General features: G+C 42.9%; 1 protein-coding gene across 3 annotated transcripts in view; it reads right to left on the reverse strand.

Moving 5' to 3' along the window:
• RASGRF2 (Ras protein specific guanine nucleotide releasing factor 2) overlaps positions 1-16,544 on the reverse strand; it is a 134,114-nt gene extending 117,570 nt beyond the window's left edge. For all 3 annotated transcript variants that reach the window (XM_074857299.1, XM_074857298.1, XM_074857300.1), the window contains exon 1: positions 16,260-16,544. In XM_074857299.1, the coding sequence (XP_074713400.1) occupies positions 16,260-16,544 (285 nt within the window). The remainder of the gene's footprint in view (positions 1-16,259) is intronic.
• Between the last annotated feature and the right edge of the window lie 1,852 nt (positions 16,545-18,396).

The raw sequence follows: 18,396 nt of genomic DNA on the forward strand, positions 1-18,396 counted from the left end.
AGTCTGACAGCTATAACCATAAAAATTTGTTCTATGAGACAGTTTTCGTTCAACATAAACACTGTAAACAGGTATGTCCACCCTCAGTGACAAAATGGGTTTTAAGTATCTCACTAAACTAGTTGCTTCCTTTTAAGTCCTTAATTTAAGAAAAAAACCCCAAGAAACATTGTTATGTCATACTTTGTTGTGCCACATTGCAAGAGAGGGTGCCAACAATTTTAGGCTGAAACTTTCCATATTTTTACCTTAGTAGCCTTCTCAAATAGTTCATGGAAAACTGCTGGTGTTTTAAGCAGATCTTACATACAACAGTATCCCAAATAACAACTTAAAATTAACATACACTGACATTCTCATGACATGAGTAACCTGTAATAAAAGCTGCAGGTTATATATACAATACATGCAGAACCAGATACTGTTAGTGATATAACTATTACTCTGTGCTAATTAAATAATTTGCTGTTGCTACATTCAGTGGTTTAAAGAAGGCAAGGGGGCGACCTGATTCTGATATGTATTTTTAATCAAATGAGTCAATTACATTTGAATACACTTCTTTGGAAGCTCCCAAGACTCTCTTCCAAATATGTTTTCCATTAATTGTCCACATTTCCCACAGCACTCCACCCTACTCATATCCTTCCTGACCTGGGTTACCTAAAAATAAGCTTGAATCAAGAAAGAATATCAGGAAATATAAATGGAAATGGCAGCTGATCAACCCCTAATAAAAGGTACATGGTATTAAAGCAGATCAGGCACCTGGTCCCACTAGGAGTCTTCAGAGGAGTCTAAACTCTGAAGTCACTTAGTTTAAATAATCCACTCCAGTGAAATTATAAAAGATATATACATGGTAAAGGAGAGACATTTATTTCTATGCTTTTGATGTAAGAATCACCACTCATGCATTTTTATAAAAGTAAGTGGAGTAGGAATGAACCCTTACAACGATTAGCTTTGCTTGAGGGTGTTCCAGTTTTATACATTATGCAGCTTCACTACCAGATAGGTATTCCCCAAATATATCTTGGGGGGTGAAGATTAAAAGAAAGGAAAAGTCACCTGAATAAACAGTGGAGACACATAAAGGATAAGGGAGAACTCAGGAAGAAAAAAGTTAACAAAGTGATACATACTAGAGACAACCCTAGCCCTTCTGACAGTTTCTTGAATATACTAAAGCTTAACAACCACTTTCCCCGCTTTCCTTCTGTCTCTGTAATAAATACTGCCTGAAGAAGCTCCAAAGTTATGTTACATTTCCCAGGGTAGCAAAACTAAGTATTTTGTAAATATTATTACTGCTCAGCACAAGGAGAAAACAAAAGCAGAAAAATGCTGAATTATGGATATATTCCAAGTACCTCAAGAGAAGGAAAAAAGGCTTCAGCTTTAGTCAGCAACAGTTGTATCACATTCTGCTCATTAGCACAAGTTTAAAGTTAAGTTTATTCTGGTTGCACAATTTTTTCCTGCTACAATTTAAACGTTTGCCAAACCAGAATGACTACTTCAAATGTAAATCAGATGGGAAACAATTAAAAAGAAAACAACCTCTCTCATTCCCCCAAAAACCAGAAAAGAACTGAAGTAAAAAATACATGCCACATACATGCTGCACTAACGTATACAAAAAGAAAAAAAAGCACATCACAAGCACAAAAAGCTAGAAAGAATTTTCATGGTTTTACTTTTTAGAAAACTCTTAGAAGTTCTGAATTCAGATTTTTATTATAGTTCTCATCAGCTAAGATGCTGAGCCAGTAATAAATTTCTTCCAGAGAAAGAGAAGTAAGGCTGATCACTGCACAGCAACTTAAAACAATGTCCTGGCATATGTATTTCTTTTCACCCGTGATTTTACTTCCTGACAACAAACAGAGAGGAAAATGTAAGAAAGTGAAGTGGGAAGCTTTGCAGTTTTCCCTTACAAAAAAAAAAATTCCTACTATTTGGGCCAACAGTTCTGTCTTAGAACTGAATGTCCTGAGTGAATGTTCAACATCATCTTTTACTTGTCTTCTGGGCCTGATTGTTCAGCCAGTTTTCAATCCACATCACTGTTCACTTATCTAACCCATGCTTTGTCAGCTGTCTACAATGGTGAAAGCATCAAAGGCTTTACTAAAGTTGACCTAAACAATCTCCAGTGCTTTTTCCTCATCCACCAAGTCAGCCACCTCATTGCGAAAGGCTACCAGGTTGGTCAAGCATGATTTCCCCTTTGTAAATCCATGCTGACCATTCCCAAGCACCTTTTTGTCCTCATGTGTGTGGAAATACATTCCAGGATGATTTTGTTCATCACCTTCCTAGGGACTATGATGAGACTGATTGGCCCTGGATCTTCCTTTTTGCCCTCCTTGAAGAGGAGAGTGATATATGCTCTCTTCCAGTCTTCTGGAACTTCTCCCAATCACTGTGACTATTCTACGGCCTTCAAGTCTTCAAACCTATGATATGATCACTCAGGCAAAAAGCTTGGATACCACTGGACTGCATTAAGACATCATTAAAGACTATGGATGGATTCAAAGACAAAGAGACTTGTGTTCCTGAGTCACTCAAGAATTTAGAAAATTTTGAATTATTAAACTGGAGTAATTTATAGAAAAAAAAAATCTATTTTTAATGCATATAACTGCCAAATAGAGACATTACAGTAAGGATGCAAAGTCCAAATGTTTAAACATATTAGGAAAGATGTAAAAACACAATTCAAAAAGATGAGATGCCTCGGATACCACGTTTTTGCTATTCTTACTTAACAAATCTCACACTCCACCACAGAGATCAAAAAGCAACATTAGAGACAAAAATCTGAATTGCTTTCAGAATCACTTGGAATTGCTGTGTGACCGTTGCAAAGCAAATCATCAGAGCTCCTTCTGGACATTCAGCTTATTCTACAAGCCATTTAAAGTAGACCCAACATTTACTGTTACACTTGTCATATAGCCAACTCATTAGGTCTCCACTTGAGGTCTTACACACTCTCTACACCCTAAAAACCTAGTACCAGACCCTGAAAATTAAAGGTCTGGCAATATGGAAATAGCAAGACCAAGTAGCCAAGACATGAGTTAAAGAAAAGGGCTGAATCACGAAGCAGACTGTGGTTGCAAGGCTGTCCACTATGGGAAAACGTCCTGCAAGCATAAGACAGGTGAGAAGCCATGTGAAGGCAAACACCCAAGGACTCCCAGTGAGATTACAAATACTACAGCTGTACTCCCTCAGGTATAATCCACACGTTACAGTGCACTCTCTACAACAGCTCTTTGGGGCTCACACCACAGTACCTTCTTCCAAGCTTGTTGCATGGAAGCTGAATAAAGCACATAACCTCTTTTGTTTTTTAAGTAACCTCCTGTGCACTGCACCATTGTAAGAATGAGATGACTTAGTTGCTCACACTTCTCCACTCACCTTGAAAACTACAGTAGAAAGTCAGGATCTCTCAGCAGACCAAGATGTTAAATGTTGTTGCCCTGGAAGCTACTGAAGCAGTTGCACAAGTAAACACAACACATTTTAGAAGCCATGAGAAAGGACATTAAGTGATGAAATAAGTCTTACACAGGTACTTGGTTTTTTTCACGTGTTGACTCTTGCTAGCTCATTGAGTCATTTTCTAGAATGAGAGGAGCACAGAGACTAAGCAAACTCATACAGTGTTCCCAACACTGCACACATGAGGCAGCTCAAAAGCACTGCATTAATATTTGTGGGGCAGAAACCAGACCAGGAAGAAAAAACAAAAGCAGTTTGAAATTTACACAAAGCAAATCAAACACCAAAGGGAAACAGAGGACACCAGAAAGATGAAGCAAATGTGCGTACAGCTATATAATATTAGCCTAGCAATGAATTTCAATAATTATAAAAATCCTAAGTCTTGACAGAGAAGAAACACCCTTCTAGCATAAGTAGTATTAAAAGGACCTGCTATAATTACAAATAACTTATTCACAAAAAAAAAATAAAAGAGATAAATAAACTCTTTCCAATTTCATCTAAGTGCATCAAAACCAAACTGCCTGAAACAGTGATTGTGTATGATTGAGGTCACTGGGACTAGCAAGAGCATTTTGCCTGGAAGGATGAATTTGCAAGGGGTACCCAACACATTCCAGTGGCAGAAGGAAATAAAGTCATGAATTACAAGAGGAACACCTCAGCTGTAGGTTTCAAGATTAGGCACTTCTCAGGTCTTACCATGTGCTTTTCCTATGTGCAGAAACATGCACATGATACCTTATGACTAACTCAGTAACCACTTCTGCGTTCACCCATTAAGCCACAGATGAACACCCTAAAATACTGCAAGGATAAACAAATATCCCCATGCAGATGGTGTTACCCATATGCTAGCATATGGGAAGCACTATTAGGCCTGTTTTACTACTGCAGAAGTAAGGCAGTCAAGAAACTGATTCACCAGGAGGCCACAGGGAGTGAGGGGCTCAGGAAGCAAATGCACCCGTGACACACATAACCCAGATAACCATTCTTCTACTCCACGTCACCCAGCCTATGAACACACGTATGACACACACACATTCAGATGCCTTCAAAAAAGTAAAAAATAAAATAAAAAAATCGAAGAGGTATTTGCAGAAAGTCAAAGATCTTTAAGAAAACCTATTTAAAATCAGAGCTGGGAAGATACTTTTTTTTTTTTTTTTCTGTTTCCCCCTTCTATGAAAGGCAAATCTATCCATTTATTTCACTTGGCATTACTCTAAATTGTCAAGTACATCTGAGTGGCTGCCTTTACTCCATTTGCTTCGCTGGCATGCAGCCAAGTTATCTGCTGCTAAGCTACAAGAATGCAGTGCAGCATTCAGGGAAGAGTATCTCTCTTTACAGCATTTTAATATTAGTATACGTGGTGCAGACATGACTTCTCTGTAGGTCTACAGCAATTTTCACACTGCTGATGATGGAGCTCTCTCAGGTCGCTGCACATTTTGGACCGTATAATAGTGGACACCAGCTAGCTAGGCTTTCCCTCAGGCCACCAAGTAATGCACTTACGAAACTTCCATCTGCAGCATGCAGCAAAAAAACAGGAGAAGAACCTGAGTCTAGGGCCTGCAAGATTACACCTTTCACAATAACAAACCTTCATCAAAATTAATTGTCTCTGGTTGTTTCCATAATATAAATCATGCAGGCCAAAAAGCTTCATTTTTTTACGTGCATTTGTACCTGAAATCCATGTTGTTTTTTATTTTGGGTTTATAGTGGTTTGGTTTTTTAGGTTTTAGGGTTAGATTACAAAGCCAGGTACACAGAGATAGGAGAAGCGCCACATTTGAGGCTGCCCTGTGCGTCGCTAATTTAGTCCCATGCGTGCAAGCGTGATGACTGCAGTCCTTTATTACACGATTCTTCTTTCAGGAGATCCTAGTTCAGTTACCACATATAGGCGAGACATGATTTCATATTTTGCTTTCTCTTGATTCTTGAATGCACATCTTCCTTCACATCTTCCTGCAGTCACCCCTCGCACACTAATCAGCAGAGTTCAGAAACTTCTTACATGATGTCCTATGACACTTCTCATGATGTCATTCAGATGCTTCCTTAGAATAACTTATTCTCCCTACAGCCAGTGAACTAAGAAGGAATTACTGGAAATATGGTCAGCACAAAAACCAGCAGTTTCAGATGCAACTCAGTTTGGTTGCCTGATCTGGAAAACCATCAGCCTTTGGTATTTAAATGGCACTTTTATTTGTTCTAATGCTACTTTCACAGTGATCAGTTCTACCTTTGCAAGCCCAGCTATTGTGCCAAGCTGGGTCCCCAAAACAAGGAATGATTCATCATTGTAAAACACCTCATCGATGTGATTTGTGAAGTTCTTCACAGAGATCCTAGGCAAAAGGCAGAATCCAGTCCCCACAGGTGGTGTTCTGATTTTACCACGAAATCATCTTTCTCCTCTTACAGCCTCATGCCTCATGTACTACAAATGCTCGGAGGAGGAGAGAGGAAAAACATAAGAGCCCTATAGAAAATGACCCCTTTTGGGATATTAATCTCAATTCTTCTTTTGAATACTTTACGGGAAAGGAGTCCCAGGAAAGAAACAGATCTCCTGAAACTGCAGAGCACAACACAGAAGAAAGAGTGACTGCTGGGCTGCTCGGGAAGCCTTAGCTCTGTCCTCCTCTGACTGCTGGGTGTTCGATCGTGCATCCCTACATCCTGTTCATATACTCTGTGCACTCAATTCTTTGGACTTCACAGAAAAGTGAAAGAGACAGAAAACACACACAGGCACACATTAATACTTGTGAGGAGCAGCTGCAGGACCAGAGACTCTGCTCCAGACCTTAGACCTTATGCTGAGATGAGACTGTGACAGCAGTAGCTTAGTAGCATACTGCTGTAGGATAACCACTCAGAGTGAGAAGGCATGTACCTCTCCAGCGGGCATTAACGCTTTGCATCTGCTGCCACAAAAACACTGAGATCCCTGGATTGTGGAAGTCTGGAAAATTCCAGAGTCTGGAAGCACCAGTTCATCTGGATCTTCACCCCATCGCTGTTCCTCAGCTCACCTGGTATTCCCTTCAGTCATCATGTATTTTGGGGGGTAAAAAAGCTAAAACCAAAAGACCTCACAGCCACAAAACAACAAATATACTGGCAAATTGTAACATATAAGGCTGGATGGTTCCCAGGAGCCCTCATCTGCCTGATGTTCCTGGTCAAGCCCCAGGAATAGGTAAAAATGCTGAAGATATCAAATGCAATAGCAGTAGTATCACCTCAGTGATGTAATTTAGTAATGTTCTTCATCTGTTCAACATGAAGTTCAACAAGGCCCAGTGCAAAATCCTTGGCCCATGGGTTGGGACAATCCCAATCACAAATACAGGCTGGGCAATGAGTGGATTGAAAGCAGCCCTGGGGAGGACTTGAGGGTGCTTGCTGGTTGACAAGAAGCTCAACATGACCTGGCAATGTGCACCCACAGCTGAGAAAGACAACCATATCCTGGGCTGCATCAAGAGACGTGTGGCCAGCAGGGCGAGGGAGGGGATTCTCCCCCTCTACTCCACTCTCGTGAGACCGCCCCTGTGCCCAGCTGTGGGGGCACCAACATCAGAAGGACACGAACCTGCTCGAGCAGGTCCAGGAGGCCACAAAGATGATCAGGGGTCTGAAGCACTTCCCTCACGAGGACAGGCTGAGAGAGTTGGCATTGTTCAGCCTGGAGAAGAGAAGGATCTAGGGAGAGCCTTCCAGTACTTCCAAGTACTTCAAAGGGGTCTACAGGAAAGATGGGGAGGGACTCTCTATAAGGGGGTGTAGGGATAGGATGAGGTGTAATGGTTTTAAGACGAAAGAGGGTAGATTGAGATTAGATATTAGGAAGAAATTCTTCACTGTGAGGGTGGTGAGACACTGGCACAGGTTGCCCAGAGAAGCTGTGGCTGCCCCCTCCCTAGAAGGGTTCAAGGCCAGGTTGGACGGGGCTTTGGGCAACCTGGTCTAGTGGAAGGTGTCCCTGCCCATGGCAGGGGGGTTGGAACTAGATGGTCTTTAAGGTCCCTTACAACCCAAACCGTTCTATGATTCTACAGTCTGTACACACAAATATCTGCACGACGTGATGACAGTGCACAGATCAGTGTTGGATCCCTCCACTCTCCTGTCAGTTTTTCTTCCATCTTCCTCTTCAGAGAGCTTTGTAGGTGGCCCATAAATTTTAACTTGTCCCCAACAGATTTATTAGGAAGAAGTATTTTTAATATTTCTTTAAAATTCTTCTGTGAGTGCCAAATGGAAGAGAATAGGACTAGTGCAACATAAGGTTGTAATTTTCTTGTCCTGTCTGACCATCCAGGAATGCACGGGGTTAAAAATAAATTCCTGATTTCATTCTGGAGGACATCAGACTCTGTCAAAGTCATTGAACACTATCTCCAGAATTCCAGAGAAGAATATAAAATCTTCAGCACTTGCTGAAAAAGGAGAAACAACTTGTGTAAGGAAAAGGAAGTGAACAGAAGGCAGAAAGAAAAAGAACCGGCAGTCACCTGCAATCATCCTAAACTTCCAACATGTGAGGATCCAGCATACACCTAAAACATCAAACAGAAAACAGCAGTAACATAGTATGTTTTAGGATCCAACATGGGAAATTTCAGAACTTTGTCTACAGCCGCAAACACTCAAATGTCATGGTGGGCCAGGTGAAAAACCAGTAGATGTTCCCTGTGACAGCAGCAGAACATGTTACCTGAGCTGCCTGGGATGCAGGTGTCTTCATGTGAGTCAGGCGTCTCAGTTCATGTGACAGTCAACCAACATTCAGTCACTTCAGTTGGTGGGGTCTGTTCAGTTTAACAAATGCAAACACCTGATTTAGGATGGGGTGACTGGTTCTCCAGACTGCACTGACTGTATTGTCTAGGACAGCCCTGTCTGCAATGGGATCTGGCTCATGGGGGGCACCTGAAGTGGCATGAGCAGTATCCCACCCTACATTCCACTCCTGCAAGTATATAGACATTTGCAGAGAGTTTATAATTTCTTCAAAGAATGCTAAATAGAGGCACCACATTTTTTAAAAAGCAATATAACAAGCTTGCTGAGTTCAAAAGATTGCAAAGGACACACTGTAGTGCAATGGCAATCTTGCAGTAATTTGGGAACTTGAACCACACTAGGTTGAAACTGCAGAACTATTAAGCAGCAGATAGTTTCTGTTACTCAGCCTTTATACTGCAGTCAAAAACTCAAAAGGCAAAAAACGGACAAAAGTCAATGCTCCATAGTGCCATAAGAAGTAACAGGAGAATATAATCCCAGATTCTTTTCAATAGTTACAGCATTTAACTCTTAAAACACAATCCATTTTTTCAAAAGAAGTAGAGGAACTGATTAGATCTGCCACAATAAAATGCTTCCACTGAAAAACCGTGAAAGTAAAATCGCTTGTGATAATACAGCTCAGTTCAGGACAGGCAGTTTATAAACACTTCCTAATAAAACTCAGTTAGCCCCAAGCTCATGGAAAATACAATAGAGTTATTGAAATGGCTGGATTGAATTGGGGAAGCCTCTGCTTCTATATATACTGATTCTGTACCTCAAACAGAAAACCTTATGGGATTGGTAAGTCAAAAAAACATTGGAAGCTAGATTGTAAGCATATGTTCCTAGACATCTAGTGCAGAAGCACAGTGTTAAAAAAAAACCTCAATCTTCAGCATCAGTAATGGCTGGTAGACAGAAAAGAGGTTACTGTGTGGAATCTCGTTTTCCTTCAAGTATATGAACAGGTGGATGACACCATCCTTCTGAATTGCTGTGCCTGATCAACAATCAGGCAACAAACAAACTTCAACATTGTTTTCAATCCAGACAAAAACTACCCCTTCCCTCCCCCCCCCCCATATGAAAGAGTACCTAAATTTGGACAGTCTGTCACCACTTTAGGAAGCACAAAGTGAGAACACTTAGAACATTCACACTGAAAAATGGGTTCGTGTTGCCTCAGACTCTGCAGCAGTCATGGTACCAAACTTGCTTGGAGGATCTGGATCTAGAGAACCGTGCCCCTGCTAGCAGCAAAAATCTGTTTTTAAGGATGCCCAGAAGTGGTGGATTGATATTTTCAGACCTTGTTACCTTCACCAGCTGCATGAGGTCTACATTAACGATTTCCTGTATTGAAGGTGCCCTGTCCCCTCCCTCTGTGCACAAACTACTCAGTAATCCAGACGTATTACAAGTGGCAAAACAAGACTGGTAATTACAGTATCTGTGGCCAAATTGAGCAACCATGGTAGCTTTTATTGCACACACAGATTCTTAGGATGGAAAATCTGCAGCAAGTGGAACAAAAAAATGCTGCTATATTGCTAATGATGACATTTTAATACATAATATATGAATATATAAAGACTGTTATAATGTTGTCAAACTACTACAGAAATATAAGCAGGTCTGCCTTTCTATTCAGGTAAACGGTGAGAAATTAATGTGGGTAACAAGTGACCAGAAAACGGTACATGCCTTACCAGTCCACTTCGATGATGATGAAGAAGAAAAAAACAAATCTATTTTAAAAGTTAAATAAAGGCAAATTAAGATAAATGGAGTATAATTATTCAGTAGATCAGGGACAGACTTACTATTTTTGTACTCAGAATTTTTTTGTTTTTTACAAATTTCCTCTTAAATTTGAGGAACTAAACAGTCAAGCCAAATCAATGCAACTCTACCAACAAAGGAGACAAAATTTAAAAAGTAGTAGCATTGACTATAAGACTGGCAGATGAATGAAATTCGTGTTAAATTGCTATGATACTTTATTTTAAATGTAATTTCAGTGTTCACATTATCAGTGTGAGCCGCACTGCTGTATGTAGGTTCTGGTCACTTTGTACAGCTTTCGTGTGATGTTTAACGTTGGGAAGGTGGAACACATTATTCTTACATGGTAGGTGTGTGACATTTTTGGTCTTTACATTTTGGGATGCATTCCTAACTTAGTCTTGATCCGCTTCCAGTCTTTCACTCGCTGACATTTCACCTGTTAGCTAAAAGGATTTCCCAGCAACTCCACAAATAAGCCTTTCCCAAATGCCATTTGCCTTGGGATGTAATTATTTTTCCAATAACTTAATTAAGGAGTATGGTTACAGCATAATGTAGCATTTCAGGATCTTACGATACCTCACAGAGAAATGTTAAGGACTTCACCCTGTGGTTTCTCTTCAATAATTCTGTGTCTTGCCAAAAGCTGGTCTTATTACCATCAGTCCCAATGTTCTTTTAATTACTCTTTAGTCTAAGATACTAAGGTGGTGTCTTTTGTTGCTTTTTGCCCTCAAGTGTGACAGACACTCAAGAACAGAAAAAACCGGATCAGTTTCCAGTTCCTAACCAAAGTCACTTGACATGTATTAAGGCAGCCAAAGGTTTAATATTAAAATATTCAGTGGCATCAGCATTCTCCAAGTTACAGCTGTGTGGATTTAACTAACCTTTCAAGAGGAAGGCACGTCAAAAATGAACTAGACCTACCTGTAACTCACTTCTCAGCTGCGTACTTTCCCCGCTTTTGCACAGTTACAAACAGCCCATTTTGTAATGCTACAGCAGAAACATAAATTTTCAAGAGTTAGAATGAAATGCTTAAATTTTGGCAAAATAGCAATAAATGTGGCCATGAGATTTTCTGTTCTTCTCTTTATCCCCAAAATTTGCTCATTACTAAGCAAGCAGGTAAACACAAAACTTTTACTAAATAGCAAAGTTCAGTCCCTGGAGAGATCACAAGAGATATACTTTTCTATTTATTTACTGTTTGTTGCCTTAGGCCAGAAAGCACACTGTAAATTCATTTTACAGTTCTCTATGAAGAGCCAGAGGCAACCACTTTGATGCAGCTTGCCTTAAGCGCAATATCAGTGACTGGTTTCTCAATTACTCCTTAAATACGTATCAAAACAGTTTTGAACCAATGCATTCGTTGAATGTGCCCACAAACTGTATCGTCTCATGACAGTGACCGAATGATGGCAAGAGGACAGGGATTAGCTGGGAAAGTAAACAAGAGTCAGTTACCCCAGAGTTGTCTTCATGCAAGAACCATTTAGAGACTCTTGCATGGGAAGGTCTTACAAAAACACTAATCCCAATAGCACTAGTATCTTAAAACTTTCCACTGGCCATCTTTTTTAATTAACTCTTGTTGAAGGCAGTCCATCCAAAAAAAAACCCCAAGTTGGAGGAAAAAAAGGATACAACAATTTTTTTTCTTCTCAGATACTGAGAAGACAAATTCACCTATTATTTTTCTAAATGCTAAGTGAAATTTGTAACACATGGGCATCTCTGGTGGATGTTTGCACTGGAACATCCCAGGAAGTTATCCACCCACATGCAAGCAGTAAGATTTATGGACAATACTACACCTAAGGGTGGCAAGCTATCTTGCCAAAAATATAGCATCACTCCTCAGCTATCCACTACATATAAAAGACATAGGATGCTGAACAACACAGGGGTATTTTTTCCCAGTAAAAGTGAAGAGATTAACTTTCAATTCGTTATATCTTCAGAAAAAAATGACCTTTAAGTGCTGTTGCTAGGTTTTATATACACTCAATTAGCAGAGAGGTACAGCAAAAGCTGTTGGTGGCATATGCCTGCCTTATCACTTCAAGGAATGTATGTAAAAGAAGAGAGGTTTCAAACACTGCAAAATCACCATGTCCTTTATAAAATAAATACAGAGCTACAGTAAGCAGAAAAAATTCAAATAATTGGATTCTGTTAATCTGTGGGGACATGGACTTAATACTGCATTTAATTTTGCTAAGTGGGAGGAAGATTATTGCAGGCAAGATACAAAGAATAGTCTCTGCTCAAATCGTATAACATTTACAAGCTTAAATACACTAAGACAGTTATTAATAACTATATCAGAACATTTCCATGTATTCAATCCACAGTTATGAAAGAAACTAAACATATAGGCCTCCTCCCAGTGCAGACAATAATAATAATAATAATATTTACATTCCTATATTCACTTGCTTACAACAGTCCTTAAAAAAAAATAATCTGTGAACTTGCTGGATAACAAGTGCCAGTCTCCTATGAAACACTACAAAAAGCATGATTTTTAGGCATTTTACTTTACTTTTGAAAGAGACTAGCCACTCACTGAGACAAAACCATTCTCCTTCCAGAGTTTTTGAAACAAAAGCTGGAACTCATTCTCATCAAGTCAGTCATTATCATAGTGGAGGACTTGCTGGGAGCTGCACTTGTTTACAGCCTACGGTTCCTGTGGGAAGAAGCAGTTTAACTAATATCAGAATTTAAGCTTTTCACATGTATTATTTTCATGTCCTAATTTGCTGTTTTGAAACTGAGCTTCTTCCACAGTGCTGTTCTTCCAGTAAATCCATCTTTTTTTTTTTTTTAAATGTGAAACCAGAGTGGATAGCAACACCTGTCTGGCATTTACAAAAACTCTTCTCAAATCTGAGGGAGATCAAAACACTTTTCTTTAAAAATACAAACTCCCCCTACGAATCATTTAATATCTGCAACATACTCGATGTGATCCCATATTACCAGAATATCAACTGATTCATGCATTATGCAGTTTGTTAATATTAAGAAAGGCATTGTGCTTTTAAAAGAATTTGCTTTGAAGCAAATATCCTTCTGAAGGAAAAAAATATACTAATACCTTAATGGAAAAGACAAAAAAAGTGCATTCTGTCCTTGCAAAATTTTTTTCAAGCTCTTAATACTTTAATATTACAGCAAATCTTATGATGGCATTTGGCATCTTCCACAAAACGGTGGTACAGTTCCTATAATACTTTAATGTCCCCTCATGACGGCCTGCTGGAAGGCCACAACAGCACCAGTAGGGTTAAATGTGAAATCATTCAGCTGCTGGGCTTGTTGGCAGATAGATATGCAAACTTAAACTCATCCCTTGACCAAAATACAGTCTCCTGTATAGGGAAGTACACTCTCCTCACTGAACTCTGACAACTTCTCAGCACAGTTCCTACCTGGCATATGACTTGACAAACAATCCTTGAACAACTCAAACTAAAATTAAAAGGATCTACAAACTAAGGAAAACAAAATCAATTTGTTCTGCATACATTTTCCATGATCTTCAGTTACATAAGCTTTTTCAAATATCCACTCAAAGGATGCTGATGAAACTCTCATGTGATTAATTCATCTTCCTCTCTCTCCCTCATTTGTGTAATTCTATAGCACATATCACTCTAATGTCTAAATCACCTAGGTAAATAAAACCTGAACTAAAAGAGATTATTGTTTTCTTCTCTTTTGGAGAAGAGAGATGTGATTCTTTAAAAACTGGCATAGATCTTCTCATTTTTTTCATTCCATTAATACATTTGTGTGGTTAAATCAAAGCAAATTAAATCGAGGCAGTATTTTTACATGGCCAGTAGTTAACATGTACGACACTGAGTTTTCATTATCTTCTTATTAAAATAACTTTGTCTTCCTCTGTTAATAAACTGAAGGTTCACAGTTTATTATTTTACACCTGTAAGAATACAAGCACATTTTCTGAATAAAAAGGACTGTTTAATTTTTAGATATTTCTCTTTTTTCTTGTGATTGATCAGTTTCAGTCACTGATGGAGTTTCCTGTACACCCTAGCAAAGGTTTGTGTCTGTATGAATATACAAGCAAGGGTGCACTTTAATGAGTAAACATCTGTAAAAACTACTAACACTCAAAAGCTTTATTCTGCGTCAAGCCACAGGTGAACAGGAAAAAGATATTTTCTGAATGGTCTGCCTTGAAAATTCAAACTAGGATCCATAAAAAAAATTGAAGTGTACTTCTGCCTCTTTAATAGTAGTCAGCTGTTTTTAAAAACATGAACATAGTTGATGTTTAAAGCAAAGCAAAATTCAGCTTCATCCCCTGTAATTATTTCGTCTCTGCACCACTAAATGTAATTACAAACAACTCCAGACATTCATCACTATAGAAGTACAATTTAAGATTCCCAGAGAACAGATATGGAAAGGCATTGTTTTCACACAGTTCTCTTAGTCAAGCCGTAGTTTAACAACACTACCAATAAACAAGTGTACTAAGCCAGTGTAAGGCAGACAGGGAAATATTCATGTTTAATTTCAGCTAGGGAATCCTCTGGTATTTCATTTATCAATGCTTATAAAAACATGCCTCAAAGCAACAAGTAAGAATGTGATGGACAAGTATGACTTAACTACAGCCATCCCAACTTCCCAAAGTTCACTTGCTTAACTATGTACTATCTCAAAGGGTGCTTAAGCACACAAGTACTGGTTCTAAATTGGAAAAAAAGCACAAAATGTACGACAAGGTTCTGAGCTCCCCTTGCGAAGTTACCAGGCTAGCACAGCACACAGATGCGCTGGTTTTCAGGAGCTGACTTAGGTCTGTGTCCCTTTCTCGCAATCAGCAGGAAACGCCTGCAGCCAGCTCGAAACCACCCTCCTTACAGTTATCCAAACTTTTCCAAACCAGTTTGACACCTGTTTGGTTTCTCCTATTCAGGGAGAAAGGCACTAGGGCATGCCAGATGCAGATTCAAAAGAATTTCAGCCAGGCAGCGAAGAAAATCAAGGATTCACATGAGGCAATGGAAGGCGTGTGGTTAAGATACCCGATCTCTTTCTATGCTTAACAACTAACTACAGTGTCCTTTTCCTTCACAGTTATGTAATACGCAGATAGTATTTAACCACTCACTTGTTTGACATATGCATGTCAAACTGATCAGCTTTCTGGGGTGGGGGGGGTGGGGGGGATGGAATTTGGCAGTTCACGCGTTATGAACCGCCACCCCTCACAGGAGTGAACCCCACCAACAGTGTTCAGCGCTCTTTGCCCGATGAAAGCCACGCAAGATCTGGCTCCAGCACTGCACCACCACCTCTACCGCAAGCACAACCGGCTTCACAACACCTGCCTGGCAAAGAGCCCGCCGACTTCGGCTGAACGGCGCAGGCTGTAAATCAGGCCACATGCTCACCCTCCCTCCCAGCCACCGGCCTGGCTCTAGAAGGGGGTCCCAAAGGAGGGCTGAGAGCCTGTTACCCCTCACAGCATCGCTGAGCGAGGCAGCAGCCCCACAGATGCCCAGGGACAGGCTCAGTCATTCCTTAGGGTCCCCCTGAGCTCTTTTGGTACTTTGGCCCCTCGCCCCCTCTAGTTGCCAAGTTTGGTTGGAAATGTGTAGCTGTATCGCAGAAGCGTCGGCATCAAAATGACTAAACACCTAGTTTGTGAGATGCTACTCTCCGGGTGCCCTACTGAAAGGAGGCGTGCAGAGACTGGGGAGGGGGGGGGAAGAGTCGTGGAGGAAGGGACGGTGATTGGATGGGAGGGGAAAGCCGCTGGCCTTGCCGCTTTCTGAGCGGCAGCCGCTCTTCCGAGCGCTCCAGGAGCGGCACCGCCCCCCCCCGCCGTGGCCTGGGGGTCACCCCTGCGGGGCGGGCGAGACGCGAGGGGCGACGCGGCCCGGGCGCCCCGACGGCCGGAGCTCCGGCACCGCCTCGCCTGCCCCGCACCCCCCCTCCGGCTCCTGCCTCCCGCCCTCTGTCCCTCCCGCCCCGCAGCCGAGCCCGGGGCGGGCGGGCGGGCGCTGCTGCCGCTGCCCGAGGGGAGCGGGGCGGCCGTCGGGGCCGCCGGAGATCGCGGCCGGTACCTGCTTGTCCAGCGCGGCATCCTTGGCGCTGCCGGCGGCGCAGCCCTTGGGAGCCGGCACCCTCTCGCAGTTGCAACCCTCCAGCATGTACATGCCGGCGGGGCGGGCGCTCTGCTCGCCCTCGAAGTAGAAGAGCACGTTTTGGTAGAGGGCGAACCACTTCTCGTGCCAGCGGTTGGTCTCCGCCGTCTTCTTGCTCAGGTAGCCCCGCTTGGTGCCTTCCTTGCGGGCCAGCAGCGCCAGGTACAGGGCGTGCCCCTCGTTGTACCGCACGCTCTTCTGCATGGTGGCCCGGAGCTTGCGGCCGCTCGCCCGCCCGCCCGCCCGCCTTCAGCGCAGCCTCCGCGGGCGCTCAGCGCGGCGGCACCGGCTGTGCCGCGCCGCGGCAGCGCTTCATGGGCGCCGGCACGCACCGACGGGCGGCCCCCGCCCCCCGCCCCGAGCTCCGCCCGCCCCCCCGGGGGCGGCCGCCGCTAAACCCGCCGCGGCATCCCCCCCCCTCCCTCGCCGTGTCCCCGTCGTGTCCCCCCTCCACCCCCTCCACGCTTCTCCTCTCTGCGCCGCCTCTCCGACGCCCCGCGGGAGGACAGAGGGAGGCGGCGGCGATCTGCGCCCCCCCCCCCGTTTTCCCCGGGCAACTCCGCCGTGACGTGGAGGGATCAGCTGTAAGCCGCTTTGGAGAGCGATTTAAAGAGCAAAATCGCCGCGGCAGCGCCCCGGTTCCTCCCTCCGATGGGGGGGGGGGGGGGACGACGACGACGACGGGGAGGACACGGGGGGTACCGGGGGGATGGGGGTTTGGGGGTGCGGGATGGGGCACCTGCAGGCAGCCGTGCGCTTGGGCTGGACGGGACGGGGCGGGAGCCGCCGGCTGGTTTGGGGCTTGCGGTTGGTTTCCCGATAGTTTTCGCCTTTTCGATTCTTTGAGTGCAAATCTTGGAAAGCGGCGGGGCTGGCGGAGCGCGGCGGCGAGAGCCGGTAACTTCGTTTTGGAGCTGCGTGGCGAATTAAAGCAAAAGCAAGAAGTGAAACCCAAGCGAAATACCAGAAACCCGTCACTTTTAACCCGGTAGGCACACTGAGTAAAGGCAAGGAGGGGGAGGTGAGGTCCCACCCCGGGGAAATACACCCCCGCACCTTCCCGGGCATCCGTGTCGGGAATAACCCCGCGAGGACTGTTTTGCCCTGTGTCAGGGCTGGCTTGCGGCGGGCAGGGACAATTTCTGGGTCCCCGCCACCGCTCGGGGCTGCCGCGGCTGCAGCAGGCAGCGTCGCGGGTGGGGACAGCCCCCAGCTCCCGCGGGTGCGGCGGGGTGGGTGCGTGGGGGCAGCCGAGAGAAGGGGGGGGGGTGGCTCATCGCATCCCGAGAGGCAAATCTGGGTGCGCTGTGCTTGGAGAGCAGTTAGTCGGGTTTATTTTTACGCTGAGTTTAGTAAGGCTAGCAGCAGGCACGGTGTTGTTTCTGAAGTCAGGACAGTACGAGGTACGAGCAGCCCTTAATTATAAAAAATAAGCTCTGGCATTAAGCTGATATTAAGAATTGTTTTACATAAAACCTAAGCGATGTGGAAATTTCTACGAACGAGAGGACCCTGCACCTTTAATTTACCAAATTATTTAAACTTCCCTTTAAGGTTCTTTCACGAAAAGGCATTTGAAATTCTTTCATTTGAAAGCGTATTTTGCATGTGTAGCTTTCTGTCTCTCTTGCTTTACCAAGTCATACAAGAAAGAAAGAAAATTGATTCTCTTATTCACTGTCCGAACAAAACCATGAAAATTACAATACTCAGTATGCAGTGTAATGCACAAAACGAGTTAGAAAATATTCCCTGTGTGATCTCTGTCAGCAATTATGATTTTGAGTATTATTTACAGGAACTGTGGAGTTTTAAGGCTCTCATTCTGTGAACAGACAACTTTGTATTAGAAGAAACAAACAGATGCACAAATCCTGCTGGAACTGACTAGTTTGCCTTGCAGCTTTGCATATAGTGAAATCTGAGCCTAACACGTAATGTCCAGGGAAGTCTGGGTTTTGGACAGGGGTTGGAGATCATTTGGATGATTTGCATGTATGAAATAACTCATATTCACGCATCTCAATGACTGGGTTCTTACTTGCCTCTTACAATG

The sequence above is a fragment of the Strix uralensis genome, chromosome Z (genome assembly GCF_047716275.1).
Source record: "Strix uralensis isolate ZFMK-TIS-50842 chromosome Z, bStrUra1, whole genome shotgun sequence".
NCBI classification, from domain to species: Eukaryota; Metazoa; Chordata; class Aves; order Strigiformes; family Strigidae; genus Strix; species Strix uralensis.